Source organism: Pipistrellus hanaki, assembly GCF_964339955.1.
Source record: "Pipistrellus hanaki genome assembly, chromosome: 20".
Classification (NCBI taxonomy): domain Eukaryota; kingdom Metazoa; phylum Chordata; class Mammalia; order Chiroptera; family Vespertilionidae; genus Pipistrellus; species Pipistrellus hanaki.
The window spans coordinates 11,423,372-11,445,247 of NC_140522.1; the positions used below are offsets into that span (position 1 = coordinate 11,423,372).

The 21,876-nt window shown below is 57.7% G+C and overlaps 1 protein-coding gene across 2 annotated transcripts in view; it reads right to left on the bottom strand.

Moving 5' to 3' along the window:
- SMYD3 (SET and MYND domain containing 3) overlaps window positions 1–21,876 on the bottom strand; it is a 457,100-nt gene that overhangs the window by 26,571 nt on the left and 408,653 nt on the right. For both annotated transcript variants that reach the window (XM_084868939.1, XM_084868940.1), the window contains 2 exons: window positions 13,052–13,139; window positions 10,203–10,377 (listed from right to left, as the gene is read on the bottom strand). In XM_084868939.1, the coding sequence (XP_084725065.1) occupies window positions 10,203–10,377; window positions 13,052–13,139 (263 nt within the window). The remainder of the gene's footprint in view (window positions 1–10,202; window positions 10,378–13,051; window positions 13,140–21,876) is intronic.

The window sequence follows — 21,876 nt, forward strand, 5'->3', positions numbered from 1 at the left end:
GAGGTCATTTTATTAGGTGATAGAGAAGAAACACATATCTACAAATACTTAGATAAAATTATCTATTGGAAGTACTGAAACAGAAATGGCGTTTATAGTTGCTGCTCAGAATCAGGGCTGAAAGCGAGGAGGGCGCTTTTTATTTTAAGAAGGAGATGCAGGGTTTTGCAAAGTTTTAAAAGCAATAGTGTGGTCAAGGCCTGGGGATCGGGGCAGAGGGTGATCAATGGGGAGGGGGAAGGAGACATCTGTAATACTTTCAACAATAAAGATAAAATTTAAAAAATAATGGAAGGGTCATACAGCAGGAAAAACATTGTTTAACGGGGCTTCTCAATAGGACAGACGCCGAGAGAGCCCTGTCCGACACCCGGCAGTGCTCCCGGAGGGCCGCTCACTCCTCCTCGGTGGCGGCACTTACAGCTGTTTGGGGAAATGTCTCCTTTGGACTCAAAACGTACATTAATTTACTGGAAACTCTGAGAAGTTTGGCAGAAAAGAAACCAGTTTAATTTCGTTGGAAAGCAAGTCAATTCATTGAAGATCAATGTGATAAATTATTTGCTGATTTTAATTAATTTACCACCTTTTTTTCCTTCAAGACTTATTGCTCGTGATGGAAATGTTTCTGAGTATAACAGGAACGTGCAAGGGGCAGAAAACACTGAACGTGCACAAAGCCGGCGAAACCTAAATTAGATGGAGAGTTTGCCACATGCGAGGCTGTTTAGGCCACCTCTGGTTCCTTTCGGATGCTTCTGAGTGTTCTTTTTAAGCCTCACTTAAAATGTCAAAATTTAGGTTTTTCTTTCCATAATCCCTCCAGTGGCCCATTAGCATTAATTTAGTATTTCTGGCAATTAAGCATTTAAATGAAATGTAAATTCAAAAGCATCCCAAAGATATCAAAATTTTAAATTAATTTAAATTCAAAATTAAAGGCTAATAAGCTAGTTAAGGAATTGGTGAAAGAACATTCAAATGATTAAATGGGGAGGGGGTGGAGCATGGAAATCAAATGTGGCTGAAGCCAGCCTGTCACAATGAAATGTGAATTCTTTACATGTATAGATATAGATATAGCTATCTCAAGATATATATTATCTTACTCCACTGCCTACTAAGTTATAGAAAAAAATTACCAGCTAAGAAAGCTGTGCTCATTCCTCAGGACCAGGCAGAGGGAGGAAAGAGTGTGTGCCATGGGTAACGTAAGGATAGAGAGGGAACAGAGAATTAGAGTGGACAGGTTTGTTTTTGTACTTTGTGGTTGAAAGGAAACAGGTTTTAGAGGCTTGAAACCCAGAATCTCAGCCAGAAGGAGCAGTAAGCCTCCTGCGGACAATCCTCCCACCCAATAAAATAATAACTTCTATGAAATCCAATAAAGGGTCACATACTGCATAAATACTTTCAAAGACGGGAATTCACTCTTCTTCAAAGTAGAATGGTCCATTATCGGGTACTTGGTTTGTTATAACGTCTCTTCCTAAAATCCTGGCCTGGCCTGTGTCTTCCTTCTTATCCCAAGGCAGACCTCCCGTTCCTCCTCCTCCAGCCTATCCAACACCACAGCCCCGAGGCTGGAAAACGTACTGAGGTCTCCTTTCCCTTCAGTCTTTTCCACGCGTCACCAGCCACTTCTCATGTAATGTGGCAACCAGACCCCGCTCCTCCTGGTCGGACACTCTCGGCTAGAAGCTCTAGACACCGTGTGATGGACACATGTATCCAAGCCCTTGATATGGACACTTAATGCAGGTTGTATTAGCTTTCCTGGCCACCACATGGTATTCATCTCCCTCGACCCCAAAATGTGTCAGTTAGGGTTCTTTATGTTGTACAAGCCAACAAATCTAATTTGAACTGGCTAACGAAACAAGACATTTACCAGCCTGAGTGTTTACGTAACTCAACAGCACAGGGTAAGCTTGGATTAAAGCGATGCTTGAGTGTGGCCAGAATCTCCCCATTCCTCACCTCTGCTTTTCTGTCCGATCTCTCTCCTCTCGCTTTCTGGATCAAACAGCCTCAATCAGGAGCCACAGGAAAGGAGAGGGACGTCAGTTTTCTCAGTGTCTCCAATAAAGTCCGAGAAGAGACCAGCACTGGCCTCACTGGTCTGACCTGGCTCAGGTGGCCAGGAAAACGCAATTCTCTGGCTCGAGCTAATCACTACCCTGTGGTCAACCCCAGACAAACTCACAGCCAGGACATCTGAGGTTAAGAAGGACAATGAAGGGATGAACGTGAATGGAGCGACCATCTTGTTAATAGCAACCAAATGTTTCCAATTAAGGAGAAAACTCCACGGTTTGATGTAGTCCCCCAAAGTATGAGTCCTCTCAGCGCTGCATCCCTTGAAAATTGGAAATACTAGTACATACCGTATTTTTCGGACCATAAGACGCACTTTTTCCCCCCCAGAAGTGGGGGGGAAAAGTCCCTGCGTCTTATGGTCCAAATATAGCCTACACATATACTGTAAAAAAAAAGTTTTTTTACTTGCCCGGCTCTGTGTGGTCTCTGTGTGCTTGCCCGGCTCTAAAATGGTTCTAAATGCTGCTGTTTACTTTAAAGGGTTGATTACATGTGTTTATGACTGTGATGTTGGGTTTTAATGCACATAAAATATTTTAGGACACTATTTGTTTCAGAATCTTTTTTTCTTCATTTCCCTTCTCTAAAAACTGGTGCGTCTTATGGTCCGGTGCGTCTTATGGTCCGAAAAATACGGTAGCTTCCATGATTTACCTCTTTAAGTCTTGAATAAAAATGCTGACTTAGAACTCAAAACACAGAACTCTGGTGTCATCAGACCTTCTCTACTGCCCCAAAGGAGGCCACCACTCCATTAAGGACCAGGGCCAGAAGGAGCCGTCTAGAGCAGTGGTCGGCAAACTCATAAGTCCACAGAACCAAGTATCAACAGTACGACAATTGAAATTTCTTTGGAGAGCCACATTTTTTAAATTTAAACTTCTTCTAATGCCACACGTCTTCAAAATAGACTCGCTCAGGCCGTGATATTTTCTGGAAGAGCCACACTCAAGGGGCCAAAGAGCCGCATGTGGCTTATGAACCACGGTTTGCCAGCAGCAATTCCAATGATGCAGCCTCTGACCTCCCAGTCAGGAGCGGCGCTCTGCATGCCCAGGAGACGGGCCTCAGAGGAACCGATGTGCCGGCATCTTGGTCTCAGGCCCCCAGACCCTTGAATGGGAGAAAGCAGACCACGGTCAGAGCATGCCGCCCGGAGCCGCCTGGAGATGGCAGCTTTACAAACGGAATGTGGGGAAACCAGGCACCAGCGCCTCCATGGGGCTTTAGGGCAGTCGATTACAGAATGAAATCTTAGCTCATTCATGAACCCCAGGAGATGTAAGTACTTGAGCCACCGGAGGGTCCTGGCTCCAGCACACATGGAGCGTGGATGCTAACCACAGGGCTGTCTCACACTAAACACAAAGGGAAATACAAGGGCAGGCCTGCCCCACAGAATGAGGGGGTGCGCAGGACCGGCTTCGGACAGACGTCCACACTTCGCCAAGTTTTTTAAACTTCTAACGCCACTTCTTCAAAATGGACTCGCGCAGGCCATGGTATTTTGTGGAAGAGACACACTCAAGGGGCCAAAGAGCTGCATGTGGCTCACGAGCCGCGGTTTGCCAACCACTGGACTATGGCAATGCATTTTGGATGGAAGTGTGTGATAGACACTGAAATCTCCAAGAAAGAAACTTACCACGTCTAGCTTTAGGGGGTGGGACAGCAGTTTGAAAGGTGTGGGTGGTTTTTACCTTTGTGTTCTTTGTGAAAATGTCCTTTTTGAAGAAAATAAGTTTTCATTGATTTCAAAGAGGAAGGAAGAGGAAGAGAGAGAGAAACATCAATGATGAGAGAGAATCATTGATCGGCTGCCTCCTGCACGCCCCACACTGAGGATCCAGCTTGCAACCTGGGCATGTGCCCTTCAAATGTAATAGAACTGTGACCTGCTGGTTCATAGGTCAACGCTCAACCACTGACCCATACCAGCCAGGCATAAATATTCTTTCCTAGAACGTATATTATTCTTACAATAAGAATTAAGCTAACAGAACGTCATGAATATACTGAAAGTCCCTCTGAAAGCCTAAAAAAGCCTCCTAAAGAAAAGCAAGTTTAATTTGTATTCACCATAATTTAAATCAATTGTAAAACTATGTTCCATTTTATGTATGTATTTCCTTCCCTTTCTAAATGCACAGCCTGCCTCTGTGAGATCCCGCACCTCCCGCAGTCTGTCCCTCCCTCCTGCGCGGGAACATGCCGTCCATGTTCTAACCACCAACGGGCACACTCTGTGGAACTCACCTCATCCTGTGTTAAGACCCGACTGAATATAAATTTGAAATAAATACATGAAATATTTTAAAATTACTTCCACTCCGCTTAACTTTTATAAGCCAAGGGGCAGAAGACTATGCACACATAACCACCGATATCCACAAAGAAGAAATACTATGAGCTAGCAGTGACACACTTTGTTGTACGTGAATGAATTTCCACCTGCTTTATGAGACAAAGAACCTAATATAAAACGTGAACTTATCGCGCCACGAAAGAACTTCTGCGGAGTAAGAGTAAGTGACAGAGAGGGACCGTTGGATTCTCTTCACATTCTGTCTGCTAAAGGGCTATGGAGCGTCAGGGCCGTTGATCCTTATTGTCGCTTGTGTTGGAGACCAAGGGAAACGGTGCAGCCTGTGACAGCGCCACCCTCTCTTTCTCCTAACTGGCCTCCACTGCCCGGGGCAAGCACCTGGCTTAGCGCCACTCACCTGAGGTGGGCTGTGCAGCAGCTCCTTCCCCAGCGCCAGGGGAGAGGGGCCAGCAGCCTGGAGACCTGTCCCCAGGGTCAGAGGACCGTGCTCATCACAGGGAACGGTGACCTGCAAACACTGCGTTTGCAAACAACACGGACTCCGTTCTGGCGGGCTGGGCCTTGCTCACAGAAGAAAGAACCTTTTGGGTTGACTCAAGGTCAAGTCAGTAAAACATCCATTTAATGAAGGGAGATGTTAGCTCTTCAAAGAAGCCTTCCTTGGTAGAGAGGAGGGAACAAGGATTCAGCAATGTGTGCAGAAGCGCCCTCGAAGGTGGTGCCTTCTCGATGGAGGGGACCCACACAGCCTGCACCAGAGGTGGCCTGGGGCTCAGAGGAAGGGGATGGGGCAGGGGGATGGGGCAGGCAGGGGGATGGGGCAGGCACAGGGGGGTGGGGGGGAATGGAGCAAGCAGGGGGGATGGAGCAGGCAGGGGGGATGGGGCAGGCAGGGGGGATGGGGCAGGCAGGAGGATGGGGCAGGCAGGAGGATGGGGCAGGCAGGGAGAATGGGGCAGGCACAGGGGGATGGGGCGGGCAGGGGGGATGGGGCAGGCAGGGGGATGGGGCAGGCAGGGGGATGGGGCAGGCACAGGGGGATGGGGCGGGCAGGGGGGATGGGGCAGGCACAGGGGGATGGGGCGGGCAGGGGGGATGGGGCAGGCAGGGGGATGGGGCAGGCAGGGGGATGGGGCAGGCACAGGGGGATGGGGCGGGCAGGGGGGATGGGGCGGGCAGGGGGGATGGGGCAGGCAGGGGGATGGGGCAGGCACAGGGGGATGGGGCGGGCAGGGGGGATGGGGCAGGCACAGGGGGATGGGGCGGGCAGGGGGGATGGGGCAGGCAGGGGGATGGGGCAGGCAGGGGGATGGGGCAGGCACAGGGGGATGGGGCGGGCAGGGGGGATGGGGCAGGCAGGGGGATGGGGCAGGCAGGGGGATGGGGCAGGCACAGGGGGATGGGGCGGGCAGGGGGGATGGGGCAGGCAGGGGGATGGGGCAGGCACAGGGGGATGGGGCAGGCAGGGGGATGGGGCAGGCACAGGGGGATGGGGCGGGCAGGGGGGATGGGGCGGGCAGGGGGGATGGGGCAGGCAGGGGGATGGGGCAGGCACAGGGGGATGGGGCGGGCAGGGGGGATGGGGCAGGCACAGGGGGATGGGGCGGGCAGGGGGGATGGGGCAGGCAGGGGGATGGGGCAGGCACAGGGGGATGGGGCGGGCAGGGGGGATGGGGCAGGCAGGGGGATGGGGCAGGCACAGGGGGATGGGGCGGGCAGGGGGGATGGGGCGGGCAGGGGGGATGGGGCGGGCAGGGGGGATGGGGCAGGCAGGGGGATGGGGCAGGCACAGGGGGATGGGGCAGGCAGGGGGATGGGGCAGGCACAGGGGGATGGGGCGGGCAGGGGGGATGGGGCGGGCAGGGGGGATGGGGCAGGCAGGGGGATGGGGCAGGCACAGGGGGATGGGGCAGGCAGGGGGATGGGGCAGGCACAGGGGGATGGGGCGGGCAGGGGGGATGGGGCGGGCAGGGGGGATGGGGCAGGCACAGGGGGATGGGGCAGGCACAGGGGGATGGGGCGGGCAGGGGGGATGGGGCAGGCAGGGGGATGGGGCAGGCACAGGGGGATGGGGCGGGCAGGGGGGATGGGGCAGGCAGGGGGATGGGGCAGGCACAGGGGGATGGGGCAGGCAGGGGGATGGGGCGGGCAGGGGGGATGGGGCGGGCAGGGGGGATGGGGCGGGCAGGGGGGATGGGGCAGGCAGGGGGATGGGGCAGGCACAGGGGGATGGGGCAGGCAGGGGGATGGGGCAGGCACAGGGGGATGGGGCGGGCAGGGGGGATGGGGCGGGCAGGGGGGATGGGGCAGGCACAGGGGGATGGGGCAGGCACAGGGGGATGGGGCGGGCAGGGGGGATGGGGCAGGCAGGGGGATGGGGCAGGCACAGGGGGATGGGGCGGGCAGGGGGGATGGGGCAGGCAGGGGGATGGGGCAGGCACAGGGGGATGGGGCGGGCAGGGGGGATGGGGCGGGCAGGGGGGATGGGGCGGGCAGGGGGGATGGGGCAGGCACAGGGGGATGGGGCAGGCACAGGGGGATGGGGCGGGCAGGGGGGATGGGGCAGGCAGGGGGATGGGGCAGGCACAGGGGGATGGGGCGGGCAGGGGGGATGGGGCAGGCAGGGGGATGGGGCAGGCACAGGGGGATGGGGCGGGCAGGGGGGATGGGGCGGGCAGGGGGGATGGGGCGGGCAGGGGGATGGGGCAGGCACAGAGGGATGGGGGGGGAATGGGGTAGGCAGGGGGATGGGGGCAGGCACAGGGAGTTGGGGCAGGGGAATGGGGCAGGCAGGGGGGATGGGGCGGGCAGGGGGGATGGGGCAGGCAGGGGGATGGGGCAGGCACAGAGGGATGGGGGGGAATGGGGTAGGCAGGGGGATGGGGGCAGGCAGGGGGATGGGGGCAGGCACAGGGGGTTGGGGCAGGGGAATGGGGCAGGCAGGGGGGATGGGGCAGGCAGGGGGGATGGGGCAGGCAGGGGGATGGGGCAGGCACAGGGGGATGGGACGGGCAGGTGCAGGGGTGGAGGTGGGGGGATGGGATAGATGGGGTCAGAAGGCCTGTAGACAGGAGGCTTTCTCAGCTGCACCTCCCGGCTGGTACCCATCCCTCACCAGCGGCCTACGGTGCGGCTCGGAGACCAAGCCCTGAACTGAGGGAGGAAACGCCAGCGCCGCACCTGCCTCTCATTGTGACACGAGGTGCAGAGGAAGCTTATCTGCATTCAGTTCATAGTTCCGAGCCCACAGGGTCAAGTACTGACTGCGCTGCGGCCTGGGAAGGCGCGGGCCGGCCCCGGGCGCTCTCTCAGGAGCTGATTCAAGCTGACTCACAGTCTGGATTCCACGCTGCTCCACCACAAGGAGTGAGGAAACCACCCTGGGTCACCCCAGGGTCACGGCTGGCCTGGGGCCTCTGCCATCCACCTGGGCTGGCTGCCCGCCACCTTCCCATTCCTCCGCCTGCACCGCTCCCGCTGCCGCTTCCCACGCTCTTCACCTGAACTGACACCCTAGACCTGCCTCTGTCCTCAGCCTCTGTCCTCACCTGTGACCTGGGCTCCTCACCTGCCTCTGACCTCACCTGTGACCTGGGCTCCACATCTGCCTCTGACCTCACCCTGTGACCTGGGCTCCAGACCTGCCTCTGTCCTCAGCCTCTGTCCTCACCTGTGACCTGGGCTCCACACCTGCCTCTGTCCTCAGCCTCTGTCCTCACCTGTGACCTGGGCTCCACACCTGCCTCTGACCTCACCTGTGACCTGGGCTCCAGACCTGCCTCTGTCCTCACCTGTGACCTGGGCTCCAGACCTGCCTCTGTCCTCACCTGTGACCTGGGCTCTAGACCTGCCTCTGTCCTCAGCCTCTGTCCTCACGCTGTGACCTGGGCTCCACACCTGCCTCTGACCTCACCCTGTGACCTGGGCTCCAGACCTGCCTCTGTCCTCACCTGTGACCTGGGCTCCAGACCTGCCTCTGTCCTCACCTGTGACCTGGGCTCTAGACCTGCCTCTGTCCTCACCTGTGACCTGGGCTCTAGACCTGCCTCTGACCTCACCCTGTGACCTGGGCTCCAGACCTGCCTCTGTCCTCACCTGTGACCTGGGCTCTAGACCTGCCTCTGACCTTACCTGTGACCTGGGCTCTAGGTCTCTGTCCTCACCTGTGACCTGGGCTCTAGACCTGCCCCTGTCCTCACCCTGTGACCTGGGCTCCAGGCCCCTGTCCTCACCTGTGACCTGGGCTCCAGGCCCCTGTCCTCACCTGTGACCTGGGCTCTAGGTCTCTGTCCTCACCCTGTGACCTGGGCTCCAGACCTGCCTCTGTCCTCACCCTGTGACCTGGGCTCTAGGTCTCTGTTCTCACCCTGTGACCTGGGCTCCAGGCCCCTGTCCTCACCCTGTGACCTGGGCTCTAGGTCTCTGTCCTCACCTGTGTCCTGGGCTCTAGGTCTCTGTCCTCACCCTGTGACCTGGGCTCCAGGCCCTTTCCTCACCCTGTGACCTGGGCTCTAGACCTGCCCCTGTCCTCACCCTGTGACCCTGGGAACGGCCCTGCTCAGGTCTCCGGAGGCTCTCCCTGCAGCCTGGCCACCTCCCGCCCCTCTTTCACTTGCAGCCATTGCCTGTGTTCCGTGCACAGATTTAGGCCCGGATCCTCCACTGCGAGCCCCCTGTGCCGACATCACATTTGCATGGATTCCGGAGCTCCCCAGAATGGTGCCCTGCTCCCCCTCCCCCTACCACATGCATACACACACACACTCCCCAGGTCCCGGACGCTCAGGGGCACCTCCGGGCAGTGCTGCTCCTGCTGGGCCGGAGGTGGCTCCCAGCCTCACATAGTGCCCGCGGGGCTCTGCCCCTCCCCTGGCTGCTGACTCGGCTTCCAAACTCGCTCTCAGCTCCCTGCACGCAGGGGCCTGCGCCGCCAGCAGTGCACCCTCAGCCCAGACTCTGCACCCAAGTGCCTGAGTTACTGGGGCACTTGGGACAGGGCACCCCCAGGGGGAGCAGCGGAGGCCGGACACGCCACAGCCAACAGAGCCTCCCCTGACGCCGCCCTGCTCTCCCCTGGCATCTGGGAGGTCACAGGTCAACGATCAGCGCGAAGGCGACCCGGAGCAAGAGCCCTGAAGAGGGGGGATGCACCACTGCCGCCATCGCCAGATGGGACCTGGCTCGCCTGGTCAGCTGAGGCCAAGGCCACCGCCCCCAGCTCGGCAGGGCCTATACTCCTTCAGCTCCCAGCCTCGCCTGTCCCTGTGAGCAGCACTGACACACCGCCCGCATCCAGATGGCACCTCATTCTTGTTTGCGCACCCACAACACTCAGCACGCTAAAGGGCCTTCTCATGGGAGTGAGGGACCAGGGAAGGAGTAAAACAAGGCCTGTTCACACCCCACTGAGAGCAGACGCAGCATCATGAACAGGAGCCAGCGAGTGGCTTCAGGACGGCACTCCTTCGGCCGAGCAACATCGCCTTGGCCCTCCCCCAGTCCCCCTCATCTATAGGGCTCCATCCCCCCTCACCTGTAGGGCCCCATGCCCCCTCACCTGTAGGGCCCCTTGCCCCTTCACCTGTAGGGCTCCATGGCCCCCCCTCCCAGCCCCCCTCACCCATAGGGCTCCATGCCCCTCACCTGTAGGCCCCATGCCCCTCACCTGTAGGCCCCATGCCCCTCACCTGTAGGCCCCATGCCCCTCACCTGTAGGCCCCATGCCCCTCACCTGTAGGCCCCATGCCCCTCACCTGTAGGGCCCCATGCCCCTCACCTGTAGGGCTCCATGGTGCGGATGCCGTAGAAGAGCGCCTCCTCCAGCTGGCCCAGGCTGATGCAGGCATCCAGGGCGCAGTCCAGCACCCGCAGCTGGTACACGTTGATGTCGGGGAGCCGCTCCGCGTTGCTGCTGATGACAGCCTGGCACCGTGCCAGCACCTGCTCCCACTCTGGTTGGCCATCAAGGAGCATGGTGCTCACTGGACACAGCATCGGGGGGAGGGGGGTACACCCATTACTTTGCCCAGAGGAGCTGGCAGGGAGCACCTTGAGGCACGAAGCCAGAGGTGCCCCGAGAGAGGTGCATTCTGCCACCAGCAGCCCTCCTCCACCTCCAGGCCGGTGCCCGGGATTAGATCCTCCCATCCCTCAGCGTTCTCTCTGCACTCCACCGGAAACGGAGGCTGTTTGCCACATGGAACTGAGACTCAGTTAGTTCAGTTTAAAGTGATTCACTGTTAGCCTGGTGTGACCCCGCTTTCCCAGACTCTATGCCTGGCCCTCCCACAGCGGGGGGCAGAGGGCAAGGACGTGGCATGTGGAACCCGCTTGAATCCCTTTGAGACAATCACCCCACAAGCAGAGCAGGAGCGGGAGTGCTGGCACCGGGGACATCACTATTTTTCTTTAATCCTCACCTGGAAATACGTTGGTTTTAGATAAATTGGTTTTACAGAAAGAGGAGGCGAGAGAGAAACATGGATGTGGGAAACTTTGATGGACTGTCTCCCGTAAGCACCCCAACTGGGAACAGAACCTGCGACCTTTCGGAGTGCGGGAGGCGCTCCCACCAACCGAGCCGCCTGCCAGGCCCCACGTGGCTTTTTTCCCACGCGTGAGGCCCAGTAAGGTGCTGGGAGGGGGCAGGCCCGCCCTCCCTCCCCCACCTTCAACCTGCAGCTCCCAATCCACCTGCCCTCATGCTGAATTCCTGGGTGAAAGTTAGCAGATTCCAGATGTTGCAGAAGTGCAGGCCTCTGACCGGATAAAGCTGGATTTCTATCTAACTTTGTTCTGCCATTTGTCTGATCTGAGGTTCAGCACATCTAAGCTAAGCGCTCTGAGGCAGGCCAGACATGGAAGTGCCCGATGTCACTGTGAAGACGGACATGCCGTGTGTAACCGTTTAAAAAATCCCGTGTCCCACTGTGAACAGCAAGCTCTGGGTGCCAGCCATGGCGGCAGGGCACTCAGTGGGGGGCACCCAATGGGCTGGGTACCCACATCACTGCTCTCCCTCTCTTTCCGGTCAGACCTCCGAGAGGGACGAGGCTGATCAGTGGATGGAGTCTGATCGGATGTCCTCCCCTACACTATCAGCCTCTTCGCCATCCAGGGCTCCCCTGTCCCTCCACCCCCAACTCTAAGCCTCTTCTGAGTCCCACTCAGCAAGCCCCGCCCTGGACAGAGGCGGGCTTCCAGGCTCCTTCCTCCCTCCTTCCGGCAGTATGGACCTTCCCCAACATCCAGATCTCCAGGGCACTGCTTTGCCAACCACTGGCCAGCACTGGCCATAAACCCATCAGCCGCTGCTTCGCCAACCACTGGCCAGCACTGGCCATAAACCCATCAGCCGCTGCTTCGCCAACCACTGGCCAGCACTGGCCATAAACCCATCAGCCGCTGCTTCGCCAACCACTGGCCAGCACTGGCCATAAACCCATCAGCCATTGCTTCGCCAACCACTGGCCAACACTCAATAAACCCATCAGCCGCTGCTTCGCCAACCACTGGCCAGCACTGGCCATAAACCCATCAGCCGCTGAATCGGGGGCACGGACATCTCGCTCACCCTCACGGGACATACACGCTCCTCCGGGGGGGGGGGCGGGGGGCGGCTTCTGGAGGCCAACACCTCGCCCCGAGTATTGGGGCGATGCCCAGGCTGGCCCAGATCACCCTGCTGGGCACCGCACTCTGTGTTTTAGGACGAGTCCCGTCCCGGGGAGCGGGCCCTGGTACGGGAAGAAAAGTCTTCTGGGTCCATCTGTGTGTGTGTCAGTTTGCTGAGCGAGCCTCCCGGAGGCGGCGCTGGCTCTGTAACAGATTGCCGGCTCACCTCTGTGGCTTTCCCTCCAGGATCAGACGTCTGACGCACCGTGGAGGGACATGCCTGCCTCTGACACACGCCAGACATTTCTGTGGCGAGGCGCTGCTCTGATCTGAACACTGTGATGTCTGACCTCTGTTATCCACCTTCCCGTTCCAGAGGGTCCCGCTCACTTTAGAGGGTTTGAAGCTGACAAGCCTCAGAAGCAAAGGCCGGAGGAGACACACTGCAGCCCCTGATGGGAACACATCTGCCTTCCCCCGGTGAGGCAAGCGGGAGGGGACCACGTGCCAATTCCCTTCGCAGCCCTGGCAGCTGTCTCCCGGAAAACAGCCAGCCCTCCCTGTAAAACACCCCGGTGAGCAAAAACTGGAATAATTTTAACTCGGAGCTTTCCCCCGGCCAATGCCGACGTGTGTTTGCTCAAGTCCCGGCGCTGGCTTGGGTGTTTGCTTCTGCTCCTGCTGCTCCGCAGAGTGCCCTGGACCCACTGGGGCTGGCGAGCCCGCCCCGCAGCAGACCCTCAATGGCAGAGCAGACTCCCTTTCCCATGAAAACTTTACATCCCCATCGGAGGATTGGGGGGAGAGAAAGGGGGACAGAGTGGAGCCACTTGGGAATTAATCAGCTCCAAAATACCTATTAATTTACGGATTTACTGACCCCCACTGTGTGTGTGAGTGGATAAAGCCCACTGGGAAGGCAAACCCTGGCCTTGGGTTCATCAACACCAGACTCCAGCCAAGAAGGAAGCAGTCCCAACAGCACGCCTCACCCACAGGGAAAAAGGATACTTCTCTGGGCCTTTAGTTCTTCGATTTCCTTCAAGGATTCTTGAACTTCCTTCCACACTTTCTCATCACCAGCCAGCATGTCTGCATCCTGCGCAGGCCAATTAAGAGAAGAAGAAGGAAGACAGATTACTCGGTTGAGAAATGGACCAAGGATCTAACTGGACTCTTCTCCAAAGACGATATTCAAATGGCCGATAAGCACATAAAAACATCCTCAAGCCATTTGGCCATTAGGGAAACGCAAATCAAAACCACAATGAGCTGGGACCGGTTTGGCTCAGTGGATAGAGCGTCGGCCTACGGACTGAAAGGTCCCGGGTTCGATTCCGGTCAAGGCATGTACCTTGCTTGCGGGTGCATCCCCAGTAGGGGGTGTGCAAGAGGCAGCTGATCGATGATTCTCTCTAATCGATGTTTCTAACTCTCTATCCCTCTCTCTTCCTCCCTGTGAAAAATCAATAAAATATATTAAAAAACAAAACAAAACAAAAAAAAAAAAAAAACCCACAATGAGGTGTCACTTTACACCCAGGAGAATGGCTTCAGTGAAAAATACAGAAAACAAGTGTTGGCGAGGATAGGGAAAACTGGAACTCCTATATGCTCTGAAAGGAGTGGAAAATGGGACAATCATTTTGAAGAACAGTCGGGAAGTTTCTCAAGAGATTAAGCATAGACTTACCTTATCATTTACCAATTCCACTCCTTATGCATATAACTAAGGGAAATGATAATATATGTTCACACACAAACTTGTGTGTACATGTTCATAGCAGCATTATTCATAAGAGCAAGCCAAATGTTCATCAACTAATGAATGAATAAAATGTGGCCCATCCATATAATGGAATACTAGCTGGTAATAAAGAAGCACAGATAGATGCTGACACATCTCCATCAATACGCTTCCATTAATACGGAGTATCGATCAACATGAGGCTGGGGAAGGGAGACAAGTACCATGTTTGAAAACATGCTTCTACATGAAAGAATCCCATCACAAAGGCCTACCAAGTCCATGGTTCCACTTAGATGCAATGTTCACGGGAGGCAAACTCACAGACAGAACGTGGGTGAGTCATTGGCTAAGACTGTGGGAGAGTGTGGAGAGCACTGGGGAGTGACTGCTGATGGGAATGGGGTTTATTTTGGGGGTGACGGTAATGTTCTTATAAAACTCATTGTGACAACAGTTCCACAAAGAATGCACAGAAAGCTATTAAACATACACTTCAATGTCTGAATTGATAGTATGATACATACATGTAGACATAGCTCTGTCTCTATCTCTGAAAGACCTGACGGGGAAGAGGGAGAAGTGAAAGAACCACTTGTTGGGAGACCTAGCTCTCTATTAATATGGAGTATCGATCAACACGAGGCTGGGGAAGGGAGACGAGTACCATCATACCCATGGCTGTGAACCAGTTTTTACTTTTGCAAAAACTAAAATCCATCCATCAATGAAAAGACAACAATTTACAAAGCAATTAAAGACAAAAGTGTGAGTTACGTTTGCTAAAGGTCTGTCCTGCTGCTTAGCAAGCAGGTACCTGTTTTTCCTGTCTGTCCCCAGAGTCCCCGGCCACGTGTGGCTGCGGACACCACACGGGCAGCGGTTGGTGCCGGGTTCTGTCACCGTGGCCAGTTGATGGGCAGACACAAAGAGAAGCCAAGCGAAGGGGAAGGAGCTCTCTTCTTCGAGGTCCACGCTCTCCTCAATGGGTGTCAGCGAAAGAAGCTTCCTAGGAGATGACCTCCAATCACCTTGATGGCCGAGGTACAACCTGCACCTGCTCCCTGGAGACTCACTGCCACCAAGGCTGGTTACAGAGTGACTGTGAGACTGCTGTCATAGCAAGCGCCTGAGACTGGGGGAAAGGAACGCCTCTCTCGGGTGCCGAGGCAGAAAAACGCTGGGGCCACGGAGAAGCGCGGAAAAGAGGCCCCAGGCAGGGGAGGCAGAGGGCGTCTCTGAGAACAGAGCAGGGAAGAAATCAGACAAGCAGTGTTCACACTGAAGAGATAGGAGAGGGATGGAATGGCAGGAAACACGCACACGGAAAGTATGTATCTGTCACGGGCAAAACAAACAAACAGGAAGAGGGGATCCCCAAGGTGGGGCAGCCTGGCCTCAGGGAGGTCCATGTTAAGGAAACAGCCAGGAAAGGCCCCCCTGAGTAGGTGACATATGAGGAAGGAGCTGAAGGAGATGAAGGAGGAGGAGATACAAGTCTAGGGAGAGGGGACAGCAGGTGCCAAGGCGAGGCAGGAGGTGCCCAGCTGCCCCAGGAATACCAGGAGGCCAGCGCGATCGAGTTCCCGGGTTGTGCATGTCCCATCTTCCCCGTCTTATTATTTGTTCTATATTGTTAATAGTTTATTGATTGATTTTTAGAGAGAGAAGCAGGGAGAGGGAGAGAGAGAAACGTGAGAGGGCAATATCGATCAGTCGCCTCCTGCACTCCCCTGGATGGAGCCTGCAACCCGGACATGTGCCCTTGACTGGGAATTGAACCAGCAACCTCCTGGTGCAGGGGAGACACCCAGACCACTGAGCCACCTGGCCAGGGGCACATCGTCCCCATTTCAGAGCTAAAGGAAGGTCTTGTTCTTCTTTGATCCAGCCTCTCCTAAATACCTGGCATACAATCTCTTATGTAGCAAATGCTCAGATAACAGTCTGGAGAGTGGACCTGAAGGAGGAAACATATTTATTTGGCAATGATCTGGGTGCCTCCTGTATGTCTTTCCATGATTCCTCACAGCCTCTGGCAATCAATACCTACAACTTACACCTGCGGCACAGACAGTCCTAAGTCATAAGGAACCGCGGGGAAAAGGCTTCTGTCCCCAGTTGCCACGCGTGAGATTCACATCCACGTCTCTCTGGCTCCGGGGCCTATCTCTTCCCGGATCTTCATGTTTGATTTGGATTTGTTTTTCTCCCTGGCTGCTTCAAGATGAAACTCGTGTTTGGGAGATAGTAAGTTCAAAACACCTTCAACGCATGGGTCCTACCGTATTCCTAGCACTGGCACTTGGAAAAGGGCAGTCAAATCCTCCAGCAGGGAGCTCACGTGGGGTTCCTGAATTCTTCCACCAAGCAGGGTGAGACTATGGGTCCAGGCAGAGCAGCTAAACTGCCATCATATTCCCAACCATCTCCTCATAACCGGACCAGCTGTTCTCTGGGTGCGCCAAAGACTTTATTTACTTATCCAAAGAGCAGGCAAGCTTTACTAGTGCTTCCAGACATCCAGAGCAAGAGCTCTCGAGAGCACTTCACACTGGAGCTGGAAGGAGCTCCCTTCTCTGACAGCTAGCTTCCGACTCTCCGGAGGGCTCCACATGGTGAAAGTTGACTCCAAGTTCCCAGATCCCGCACGCATCCCACCCAGTCCCACTCTGCTCCACTGGGCGCCCACTTCCACTCACTGCTCTGGCTTCCTTCCCCGAGTCCCTTTAGGACCCAGCCCCAATGGCCCCTATCAGGAAACCTGTTCTCATTTGCCCTCTGGCCACGGCCATCTGCTGCCTGTCCTGTACGTCCAGTGTCATTAATAATGGACTTCCCCATCGCCAGGCTCGCTGCAGAGCTCCTGGAGGGACCATGACCTCATCGGCTCTGTATTCCCATTCTGGCGCAGGGGACGCATTCGCAGCGAATGTCTGTGACAGAGCGGATGAATGGAGAGAGAGGAGTGATCGCCCACAATCCCAGGAGCAGTATCCTAAGAATAAGACACCTAATTCCACACCAAGGAAACGGAGGTGGTTCTTCTCACACCACACTTCCCTCTCGCCTGTTTCTACTGTTGACTGGTATACGGTGATGATGTGAGAAAGGGGTGTCCCTGCTGTCCTGTCAGCATACCAAAGGCCCAGACACTGGTGAGGGACCCAGCGGGACTCTCCCAGCATGAGAAGTCCCCGTCAGCTCCGGCTCTGAGAGCAGCATCGAGGCTGTTTGGGAGCAGGTTCTGCTGACTCTCCTGGCTCCTACCTCCATCATCATCCTGCGCCTCCTGCGGCTCACCCGCCCCACACACATTCCTCCCCATACATCCCTCCCCATGCACCCCTGCCCCACACACCCCCACCCCACACATCCCTGCCCCACACACCCCTGCCCCACACACCTCTCCCCACACACCCCTGCCCCATCTACCCCAGGATGAGTCAGTGAGGCCGTCTATGCTCCCATAGACACAGCTGATAAATCAGTTCTCTAGCGTCATCCCTTTAGCTGTGAGAAATCGATACCAGATGATATGAGATCATCTCACCATATATGAAAAGGTGCCACTCAACACAACTGCATCCAATTGGCCAGCAGCTTCCTTCCTTTGGGCCTGAGGGCAGGAAGCACACCTGCAGGTGCCCAGGGCTGCAGCGCATCAGAGACCTGTGCTGCTTCAGCAGAATGAGGCTGGGGTCTGGCCAGACTGGCTGAGCATGTCTGGGGGACACACTCCACCAGGTCAGACCATGACCACGGGCTCCACTGGGTCAGACCATGACCACGGGCTCCACAGGGTCAAACGGTGACCACTGGCTCCACTGGGTCAGATGGCGGCCATGGGCTCCACAGGGTCAGACTGGGACCACGGGCTCCACCAGGTTAGACGGTGACCACGGGCTCCACCAAGTCAGACACTGACCATGGGCTTGACCAGGTCAGACACTGACCATGGGCTCTACCAGGTCAGACGGTGGCCAAAGGCTCCACCGGGTCAGAGGGCAACCACGGGTTCCACTGGGTCAGACATGAGCTCCACCAGGTCTGACGGCGACTACGAGCTCCACTGGGACAGATGGCGGCCATGGGCTCCACCAGGTCAGACACTGACCATGGGATCTACCAGGTTAGACGGTGGCCCGGGCTTTACCAGGTCAGATGGTGGCCACGGGCTCCACCGGGTCAGATGGCGGCCACGGGCTCCACTGGATCACACACTGACCACGGGCTCCACCGGGTCAGACAGTAACCACGGGCTCCACGGGTCAGACACTGACCACGGGCTCTACAGGGTCAGACGGTGGCCACGGGCTCCACCGGGTCAGACACTGACCATGATCTCCACCAGGTCAGATGGCAACCACGAGCTCCACCGGGTCAGACGGTGACCATGGGCTCCACCAGGTCAGATGGCGGTCACGGGTTCCACCGGGTCAGTGACCACGAGCTCCACTTGGCAAGAAGGCAACCACGGGCTCCACCGGGTCAGATGGCGGCAACGGGCTCCACCAGATCAGACGGTGACCACGGGCTCCACAAGGTCAGAAACTGACCATGGGCTCCACCGGGTCAAATGGCGACCACGGGCTCCACTGGGTCAGATGGCGGCCACGGGCTTCACCGGGTCAGACACTGACCATGGGATCCACCGGGTCAGACCATGGCCCCGGACTCCACCAGGTCAGATGGTGGCCACGGGCTCCACGGGGTCAGACACGAGCTCCACCGGGTCAGATGGTGACCACGGGGCTCCACCAGGTCACACACTGACCATGGGCTCAACCGGATCCGACGGTGGCCATGGGCTCCACTTGGTCAGACACGAGCTCCATCAAGTCAGAAGGGAACCACGAGCTCCACCAGGTCAGACGGTGACCACGGGCTCCACGGGTCAGATGGTGGCCACGGGCTCCACCGGGTCAGACTGGGACCATGGGCTACACCGGGTTAGACACTGACCATGGGCTCCACCAAGTCAGACACTGACCATGGGCTCCACCAGGTCAGACGGCAACCAGGGGCTCCACCAGGTCAGACGGCAACCACGGGCTCCACTGGGTCAGACACGAGCTCCACCGGGTCAGACGGTGACCACGGGCTCCACTAGGTCAGACACTGACCATGGGCTCCACTAGATCAGACGGTGGCCACGGGCTTCTCTGGATCAGATGGTGGTCACGGGCTCCACCGGGTCAGACACTGACCATGGGATCCACTGGGTCAGACCGTGGCCCCGAACTCCACCAGGACAGAAGGTGGGTGGCCACGGGCTCCACCAGATCAGACGGTGGCCACGGGCTCCACTGGGTCAGATGGCGGTCACGGGTTCCACCGGGTCAGTGACCATGGGCTCCACTTGGTAAGAAGGCAACCACGGTCTCAACCTGGTCAGACACCGACCATGGGCTCCACTGGGTCAGACGGCAACCATGGCTCCACTTGGTCAGACATGAGCTCCACCAGGTCTGAAGGGAACCACGGACTCCACCGGGTCAGACTGGGACCACGGGCAACACCGGGTTAAACACCGATTACGGGCTCCACTGGGTCAGATGGCACCCATGGGCTCCACTTGGTCAGGCACGAGCTCTACCGGGTCAGTGACCACGGGCTCTACCGGGTCAGAAGGCAACCACGGGCAACTCCGGGTCAGACACCAACCACGGGCTCCACTGGGTCAGACAATGACCATGGGCTCCACCAGGTCAGACGGTGGTCACGAGCTCCACAGGGTCAGAATGCAGTCACAGGCACCACCGGGTCAGTGGCCACGGGCTCCACCGGGTCAGACACTGACCACAGGCTCCACCGGGTCAGACACCGAGCACTGGCTCCACCGGGTCAGACACCGAGCACTGGCTCCACCGGGTCAGACACTGACCACGGGCTCCACCGGGTCAGACACTGACCACGGGCTCCTCCGGGTCAGACAGTGACCACGGGCTCCACAGGGTCAGACACCGAGCACTGGCTCCACCGGGTCAGACACTGACCTCGGGCTCTACAGGGTCAGACACTGACCATGGGCTCCACCGGGTCAGACAGTGACCACGGGCTCCACCGGGTCAGATGGTGGCCATGGGCTCAACTGGGTCAGATGGCGGCCACGGGCTCCACAGGGTCAGACACTAACCATGGGCTCCAAGGGTCAGATACTGACCATGGGCTCCACCGGGTCAGACACTGACCATGGGTTCCAGTGGGTCAGACGGTGGCCACGGGCTGCACTGGGTCAGAAGGCAACTATGGGTTCCACTGGGTCAGATGGCCACGCGCTTCACCGGGTAAGTGACCACGGGCTCCACTGGGTCAGACACTGACCATGGGCTCCACTAGGTCAGACAGTGGCCATGGGCTCTACCGGGTCAGACGGTGGCCATGGGATCCACTGGGTCAAACGGCAACCATGGGCTCCATCGGGTCAGACACTGACCATTGGCTCCAAGGGTCAGACATTGACAGATGGTGGCCACAGGATCGACTGGGTCAGATGGTGGCCATGGGCTCCACCGGGTCAGTGACCACGGGCTCCACCAGGTCAGACGGTGACCACGGGCTCCATCGGGTCAGACACTGACCATTGGCTCCAAGGGTCAGACATTGACAGATGGTGGCCACAGGATCGACTGGGTCAGATGGTGACCATGGGCTCCACTGGGTCAGTGACTATGGGCTCCACCGGGTCAAATGGCAACCATGTACCCCACCGGGTCAGACTCTAACCATGGGATCCACCGGGTCAGACGGTGGCCACGGGCTCCACCAGGTCAGATGGCAACCACGGGCTCCACTGGGCCAGACACAGGCTCCACCGGGTCAGATGGCAACCACAGGCTCTACCGGGTCAGACACTGACCACAGCCTCCACCAGGTCAGATGGTGGCCACAGGCTCTACTTGGTCAGAGACCACGGGTTCCACCAGGTCAGACGGTGGCCATGGGCTCCACCAGGTCAGATGGTGGCCAAGAATCCACCGGGTCAGACGGCAACCACGGGCTCCACTGGGTCAGACGGTGGCCAAGGGCTCGACTGGATAAGATGGTGGCCACGGGCTCCACCAGGTCAGACACCGACAATGGGCTCCACCGTGCCAGACACCAACAACGGGCTCCACCAGGTCAGACGCTGACCATGGGCTCCACCATATCAGACAGTGGCCACGGGCTCCACCTGGTCAGAGGGCGGCCACGGGCTCCACCGGGTCAGATGGCGGCCACGGGCTCTAATGGGTCAGATGGCGGCCACGGGCTCCACCGGGTCAGATACCAACCATGGGCTCCACCAGGTCAGACACCGACCATGGGCTCTACCAGGTCAAATGTTGGCCATGGGCTCCACCAGGTCAGATGGCGGCTACGGGCTCCACAGGGTCAGAGAGTGGACACAGGCTCTCCCCGGTCAGACAGAGGCCACGTGCTTGACTGGGTCAGATGGCGGCCACGTGCTCCACCGGGTCAGTGACCATAGGCTCCACTAGGTCAGACACTGACCATAGGCTCCACCGGGTCCAACGGTGGCCACAGGCTCCTCCAGGTCAGACGGCGGCCACGGGCTCCACCGGGTCAGACACTGACTACGGGCTCCACTGGATCAGATGGCGGCCACGGGCTCCACTGGGTCAGACACTGACCATGGGCTCCACCGGGTCAGACACTGACCATGGGCTCCAAGGGTCAGACACTGACAGATGGCGGCCACGGTATCCACTGGGTCAGATGGTGGCCATGGGCTCCACCGGGTCAGTGACCACGGGATCCACCAGCTCAGACGGTGGCCTGGGGCTCCACCAGCTCAGACGGTGGCCTGGGGCTCCACCAGCTCAGATGGTGGCCACGGGTCAGATGGTGGCCACGAATCCACCGGGTCAGACCGCAACCAATGGCTCCACTGGGTCAGACACTGACCGTGGGCTCCACTGGGTCAGACGGTGGCCACGGGCTCCACCAGGTCAGACGGCAACCACGGGCTCCACCGGGTCAGTGATCATGGGCTCCACCGGGTCCGACACTGACCATGGGCTCCACCTGTTCAGACACTGACCACAGGCTCCACCGGGTCAGATGGCGGCCATGGGATCCACCG